This window comes from Trachurus japonicus, chromosome 3 (assembly GCF_045865225.1).
Source record: "Trachurus japonicus isolate A0001 chromosome 3, Traja_1.0".
NCBI lineage: Eukaryota > Metazoa > Chordata > Actinopteri > Carangiformes > Carangidae > Trachurus > Trachurus japonicus.
The window spans coordinates 32,069,636-32,077,668 of record NC_140909.1 but is presented as its reverse complement, the minus strand read 5'-3'; the positions used below and the strand labels follow the sequence as shown (position 1 = coordinate 32,077,668).

Genomic DNA, 8,033 nt, shown 5'->3' with positions numbered 1-8,033 from the left:
TTTTCGTAAGGGTGGTTTATTTTAATTGTCTGTATACAATATGAACAGGAGTCTATATTGATATCCATATGTGTAAATCCAACGCTTCCTTACACTCGTTCATCCCCCCCGCAGGAGGTGTTTGAAGCAGACTCACCAGGACTTAAACCATGGCACACAGTCCCCATAGACCTTAGCCCCCCTCCCTCCACCCCAGCCTTTCCCCTTCCCACTGTCCACCCACTATTATTCCCTTTATCCACGATTTTTTTGAACTCCAAAACCTTCTTTTAAATATACTGCAAAGATTGTACAGAATATATAAATCCACACGTTAAACTAAAGTACACACATTATTTTACTTTATCCCTGGTATAAACCAACACGTAAGTCGCAACTTTGAGGCTACTTGGATTAATCTGCTGAATGTCTGATGTGGACCAGGAAGAGGCTTGAATCCTGGGAGGATATTAGAAGGCCAATTCTTCAATAGAAAGTAAAAAATAACAATACTTTTGTTAGATCTATCGCACAGTAACTAATGCAGCTAGTTTGTGGCAAGTGAGCAATATAATGCTTCGGAGTCTTGTCAGGTAAAAACCTTGTGACGATTCATCTGTAACTTAAACTAAAGTGCTTGCAAAATACAGCAAGCTCATTCAGAGTGAATACAAAAGCATGTAACATAAGCACTATACAGTTTTCAATGTTTACATAAGCGTATACACACAATCTATAATATAACAGAGTAGACTATGCCATGAATCAGTAGTCATAAATATTACATTGTGCATGTTCTATTGCACATGTCAAGTGTTTGTATGACATGATAGGTATGGGTTAGTTACCTAGATGTCATTTGTTTTAATACAAAGATGCAACAACACAGATTTCATAGGACACAGCTATACATTTTCACAAATCCACTTGTTTTTCTTCTTCTTCTTAGGATGTTTTCCTAAATAAACCAAACCTATAATACAACAGTGATATTAAAGTGTGATAAATATTCATGCACAAACAGATGATACTACCTAAGATCTAGTAATGTGAAAATATACTGCTGCACAAGCCGGCCGCTGAATACGGATGGGAAGGTTTAGGCTACACTGGACATAAAATTAACAAGAAAACACAAGGAGTGATCGGTAAAAAAAAAAATAAAATAAAAGGCACATGGATTTCAGAGGAGCTTAACATGAGCACACACACATCCGACGACTGCCTGGAAGGTCTTGCCATCTTTCTCAACAACAGAATCAACAGTTACAAAACAGACAATCACATGCAACAACAGAATAAGGTCCCACACTCACTACTAGTAAACAAAATCAAGGTCTTCCCATGTTTTACTTTACAAGCATTTTTCATTCTGGTTTTTTCCATGTGTTCTAAAACAAGAAGAGGGATCCTAATCCACTCTTGTCGATTAATGGTGTTTTGCCTTTTACCAAACGAAGAACAAGGATGAATTGAATTTGAAAGATATTAAAACTCATAAAACGTAATTAAAGGGTGCATGTTTTTAAACTACAAATGGGAGAGCGGAGGCTGGCACATGTTGCTTTGAGGGCGAATGTCATGTATGCTGCTCGGGGCTAAAGAGCAGCTCAGTTCATGGGATGCAGGGGGCTTCGGGGAAACTCTCGCCCTCAGCCGTGTGCTGAACCGTGTGCTCCTGCAAAGCTGTGAGGTCAACAAAACGCTCTCCGCACCACACGCACTTAAACTGTGTCTCCCGCGAGTGTACGCTCTGGTGCTTCGCCAGGTGCTCGCGCTGTTTGAAGCTCTTGTCACAACTGGCGCACTTGAAAGGCTTCTCCCCGGTGTGAACGCGGCGGTGGCGCTGCAGCTCGGACGAGTACCGGAAGCGCTTTTCACAGTCAGGACATTTTAGCGGTTTCTCCCGGGTCGGGTCACAGCGGTGCTGAACGAACTCGGACGACGACACAAAGCGCTTGTCGCACAGGGAGCATTTCAGCGGCTTCTCTGTGCAGTGAGAGTTCTGGTGGCGCTGCAGCGTCGAATTCTTTTTGTAACCTTTGCCACACACATCACACTTGTAGGGCTTCTCCACCTCACCGCCACATTTGTGCCTCAGCAGTTCTCCCGATTGGCTGAAAGACTTCTGGCAGGACGCACATTTAAACAGACTTTCCATACCATGAACCTGCTGGTGGTAAAGCAGGTGGGATGGCTGAAGGAATCCCTTATCACAGAGGTTACATTTAAAGGGGCGGTCAGCAGGGTTTTTGTGAGTGCGGCGGTGGCGTACAAGAGCGTACTGCTGTTTGAAGCTCATCTGGCACTCCTCGCACTGGAAAGGTCGCTCCTCTGAGTGGGTGCGTTCATGCTGCCGCAGGTCAGAGGGGCGCTTGAAGCTCTTTCCACACGAACCGCAGCGGAAAGGCCGCTCCCCTTCTGGCTGACACTGATGGTGCAGGAGCTCCGACGACTCCTTAAAGTGCATTTCACACAAATTGCACTTGAAAAGGTGCTCGCCCGAATGAGCGTACATGTGCCGCACGAGGTGAGAGCGGTGCTTGAAGCTCTTCTCGCACACAGCACATTTGTACGGCCGCTCAGAGCTGTGTGTACGCTGGTGATGTGCCAGATGTGAAGATTGGCTGAAGCTTTTATCGCATGTGTCACATTTATATGGCTTTTCACCAGTGTGTACTCTCTCATGGCGGGTCAGCTCTGACAAATGCCGGAAGGCCTTATGGCACACTGAGCATTTATATGGCCTGTCTGGTGCGGAGGCCTCAAATGCAGGAGGAGACGAGGCACTGATGGCTGCGCCGCCACCGGAGGTCTCGCCGGTGGAGGGCTGCTGAGGGTTGGCAGCTGACGAAGTTGGAGTGACATTTCCAGACCCCGGCCGGTAGGTTTTCTCACAGATGGAGCACTTCATCGGGTTGTTTCCGTTGCCGTGTGAGTTGTGATGCTGCGCCAAGGAGGTGAGCAGCGAGAAGCCCATCTTACACACACCACACACAAAAGGCTTTTGCTCCACCTGCACACACTGATGCTCCAGCAGGTCTGTCGCTTGGCTGAAGATCTTCATACACTGCGTGCACTGGAAGGATCGGTCCTGGTTCACCATGCACTGATGCTCGTGGGGGTTGGCCAGGTGAGATATGTCATGACCACAGGCTCCACACTTGTGCCCTCTCTCGCCCCCTACCTGCAAGGAGGGCTGCTGGGCTTGAACAGAGTGCTGCTGCCCATGCTGGGGCTGCTGCAGGGAGGTATCTGGCTGCAGGACCACTCCGTACACGGTGCAGCCCAGTGGGTTGTCGGCTCCCTGGGGGAGCGTGTGCACAACAGAGGGTGGAGCCACCGCATGTTGCTGCTGCCACGCCTCCGTCATCCTTCCACTTCTCATGTAGGGATTCAGCGCTCAGGAGATGGAGGGGTTTTCACCGCCAAACTGAGTGGGTGGATGTGGTTTTAGAAAAAGTGACGAGCACACCGAGAGGAACCTAGTGCTTACACACCTCCTTTTAGATAGACGAGACAGGCTGGAAGGGGGAAAAATAGACAGAATGTAAACATTACCAGGTAGACATCACACACATAAAATAATAATTCAATGAGTACAATGAAGGGGGTGAATATAAAAGTTGCGGACCAATGAGCTACAGTTGTTTCCAACATGATCAATAATGAATGGCAATGTAAGAAACAGTGACACTAACTTCAGAGATGGCAAGACAAGTGTATCAGAATAATGTGTTGTGTATATTGTAAAGACTGGAATAGGAGTGCACCTACTGATCAATTACTCATTCAATTCGTTGTTAAAGAAAACAATCAGTTGCTCTTTGCATTACATTACATATAATGCTCTGGGCAGTGCAGCTGAGATGATTTCAGTAGGTCAATCATCAGTAAAATGACTGTCAACAATTTCCTTGATAAATAAATGGTTTCTAGCATTTTTCAAGTAAAACTGGTTACTGCTTTCGCTCTTTCACATTAGAGGCTTATATCTGTCTCACATCTTTGAGTGTTCTCTTGACTCTCTCAAACAAAATATTAAGATGTTAGGACGTTTCGATTCAGTGAAAACAATCTGATTAAAATAACCCATTAACCTTATCAACCATTATCACTTTGGACTCTGTGGTGTTGTAATGGGTGTCTTTCATTGTTTTGGGTAGTTTCATGCAAAGGATGAATAAACTGATCGTGAGGATGATCAGCAGGTTCATCAATAATAAAAATTAATCATTAGCTGCAGCCTCAAACTGAAACAAACCATCTAGGTTAGCACGATAGGCCTAAAACCAGTTCCTCGGTCATACATGAACCAGAGATCACAGTGTTGTGTACATGCTTATGTCTGTAGGACAGAACACATTGTAACAGACACACACCCAAAACATTCTATTAGAGGAAGTCTGTTTAAATAACCGTTAAAAAACAATTGACGGGGTCTGTCTATTTCCTGAAACGCAAGTCGGGTACGCAATGGTCCAAATTCGTTTGTAGACGCAGGTTTCACGAGAACATGATGCAAAAGGCTTCACGGTTTATAAATTTAATTATCCACGCTTGTATTTTATGGTGGGATGATAAAATGTTAATCTCGATAAGGTATTAAACGAAACTGATTCGTTTCCAGGATGTTGCTATCAGACGTTAGCTCGTCAGCTGCGGCAGCGTAGCTAACAGCTAACGGTGGCTAACGCTACCAAACACTAGGACCTCTTTGAGATTAACCCTATTTATCTCATATAAGAACAAATATTTTCATCGTCGGTCTTCCCCTGTGGCAAAGTGCCCGTAGTATCTAAACTACAGAAGGCGAGGGCAGCTGACGCCCCATCGCCTGTGGGCTCCCGTCGCTCGGACTGGGAAGCCGCTTGATGAAAGGCCACAGTAACGTTCACTGGTCTAACGTTTGATACCAGCCATCACTGTGCACGGACCCCGAATCAAACTAGGCCTCCCCGGAGCTGCAGGGGAAAATCCACCTCCTGCAGCCGGGCCCCTAAAACCTGCTGAAAAACACCACTTACAGAAAAAAAAACTATCCATTATGACTTACCAGAGCAGCTTAGTGGTGGTTTTTACTGCCGTCTTCAGTCTGGGGTCGGCAACCTTTAGAAATTTTGGTACTCGGAGGACCGGCGGTAGAGGGGATGCGGTTGAAGCCGGACGCCATCCTCCTACAGACGGACGGACACCGGAAACCGCCACGCAGCGACCTGCCGCCGCTGTGCTGCAGCTGCTAGAGCCGGTGCATGCCGGAGGTTCAACGAGGAGCCCGAGACAAGCCGAGGTGGAGATAAACTGCTCCCAGACTTTGTTTGGGGAAGATTCAAACAAATACAAAGGAGAATACGAGCTAGTAAAGATATGAATAAAGTCAGTTCTTAATTGTAACACTAGGGGGGAGTGTTTCGCCAAGTCAATTGATGTAAACAGTAGTGTGAGTAGTTCACCTGCAGCCGACATCTTCACCGTTTTTTTTTTTGGAAAATTATTTCATTAACATGGATGGATTACTGAACGGGATAGCCCCAGAAGGCAGGCCTGCAGCCAAGACCCCGTGAAGGGAGTGAAGGGACTGACAATGATTACAGAAAACCTTAAAATAATGAAAAACACACATGTAACGACTTGAAAAGACCTTAAAGATATTCAAAAGTCAGGTCAAAAGAGAGGGACGTCAAACAACGAGAAAAAAAGATGAAAAATGTCTACATGTCTACACAAATGAAATCCAACTGACCTCTGAGTTGGCCCAATTTCTCAGTAAAACATAACACTTCAGAAAACTTGTACATTTTAGGCTACATTATAGCCCTCAAACAGGCTAAACCTTACATTTTGTTTTAATTACAACAATTTTTTATTTTAGGTGTAGCCTGTTCTGTTGCTTGTTTTAGCTGTAGGAGTCTTTACCACACACAATGAATTGATGGTTGGTATTTCAACTGTAATTTTTAATCCCAGCAGCCTGATTTATCAACCACTGAGGTTTAAACTGGAAAACAAAATGAGTAAGTTTGATTTTTGTTGATGCAAATGATTATGTGTAGTTGGGCCACCAGGATTTCAATTGCATTTATCTGACAAAACTACAAGACAACGCTTTACTGTTTTAGGTTAATCCAGTTTCATATTGAAGAAATATCCAATTAATTTTATAATACAATATATTGTATTCCAAAGTAGGCTAACTATAGCATCAGTATTTGGTTTATGAAATCAATAGAATACAAACCAGTAAATTTCCCAAATGGCTTTGCTCAAATATCATTTAAGATAAACATAAGGTTCCTATGTATACCACTGTGTGCATCACTTGCACGGCACCTGACTGAGGAATAGTGATAAGAAAATTAATTTATTTTGGGAGGAGCTACAAAAATATCATTGTTTGACCTGCATTGACAAGTTTATTTCATGTAGCCAAATGTTTTTACAGGGACGCCAGAATCCAACCCAGGCCAGCAGCACATTCTTCACAACAAGCAAGAAATGGTAAGTCACTGGCATGACTGCAGTCCATGGGCTCCAGTTAGGTCTTGCTATCTTGTCTTCAGTCAAAATGATTGACTCCAAGAGAAATTCAAGTTTTCGTTTATATGACAAACAACCGTAACAGTGGAAAACAAATTTTTTCACAAATATAGATCTTTTGCACAAATGCACAAACTTGAATACCCCATGCATATTTATTTATTTCTTTTACTTAAGAGTGAATTCGAAAATAAACATCCAGGGAAAGAAAAGCCTAGTTTGAGACAAAACCATCTGTTGGATGTAACAATATTGTGTTTACTTACCTTGTTAACTTTTCTTTGCATTTCATAGGAGAACTGATTCTTAGTTTATTATAGGCTACTTACCAAGTCTTGAAGAGAGGAACTGTAATCCTAACCCTACCTCACCAGGAAACATACATAGCTTATGTGTTTTAAGCCTGGCTTCAACATGTTAAAGGTAGAGTCTGAAGGATTTTCCTAAAAAACAAAATAATAGACTTACACAAAAGAAATCCTGCTTTATCATCACCTATGGGTTTCTACTCATGTGTGCTGGTGACTGTGTCTGCAGAGTATTTTGCTGTTTTGGTGTAGTCGGGACGTTTCTGGGCTGGGACTCGGCGTGTTTTCCCCAGCCAGTGACAGAGTGCAGTTGAGGTTGGGAATGCAGGGCTGTGGGCTTAGTTAAAAACTACCACAAAGATAGTGACTGAACGCTGTCAAGACGGGAGAAATGACGGATACACACTTAGCTTCAGTGCCTCACACGGACTGTTTCCTTGTCTTCGCTACTGACTGTTTATCCGCAATTTCTCCCAGCTTTATGGTGTCCAGTCGCTATCTTGTTGCTAGTGGCAAATATTCAAACGAGAACTTTGAAGGCCAAAGTGGAGAAGGGTTCAGAATACCAGCTGAACATGGTTCAGTCCTGGAGCTGCTGTCAAGAGCAGGGGGCATGCACAGTTAAGCCCAAGAGGAGGGGCCCAAATTGAATGTTGCAACGAACAAACCTACAGTACAGACTCTACCTTTAAGCTTTCATTCATGAATTAGAAATAATATGTTATGTATGTTTATGTTTTTTATATTCTGACTGATATTTTCAAATTGAAAGATCAGAATTTCTGATCTTGATTCTGATTTGATTTTGAAATACAATCACCCAGATTCTTATACGCACATTGTGTTGTTCTGTATTATTACTGTGTGCATATTGTTACCTGTATACCTTTATATACCTTCATTGTTTCAGTGTGTACACAGGGAATTCTTATTCATATTTTAGGCTAGTTCCATATCAAGGCTACAATGGTTTGCTTAAAATGAAAATTTCTTTAAATAAATGTAGCTTTGTTACAATCAACTATAATATCATAATACTATTAAATATCCCAGTTCTTCTTCCTCATCTGGTTGTATTATATTTCATCATATCGCCCAACTTTACATTGAGCAGTAGAGTGCAGCTGTTGCGGTAGTAGCTGTAGTTTTCTTCACCACCTTTATGTAGTTGAAACATTATAGACAACAATAATAACCACACCAAACTCG

At 43.1% G+C, this 8,033-nt stretch overlaps 1 protein-coding gene across 1 annotated transcript; it reads right to left on the bottom strand.

Moving 5' to 3' along the window:
- znf319a (zinc finger protein 319a) lies at positions 1–5,164 on the bottom strand. The gene is made up of 2 exons (XM_085770528.1): positions 5,036–5,164; positions 1–3,503 (listed from the first exon to the last, which is right to left on the bottom strand). The coding sequence occupies exon 2, from the start codon at positions 3,365–3,367 to the stop codon at positions 1,595–1,597; it is 1,773 nt and encodes a 590-aa protein (XP_085626654.1). The 5' UTR covers positions 3,368–3,503; positions 5,036–5,164; the 3' UTR covers positions 1–1,594.
- Between the last annotated feature and the right edge of the window lie 2,869 nt (positions 5,165–8,033).

Coding starts and splice junctions, on each gene's coding strand:
- znf319a (XM_085770528.1), bottom strand. CDS start 3,367: ATGAGAAGTGGAAGGATGACGGAGGCGTGGCAGCAGCAACATGCGGTG.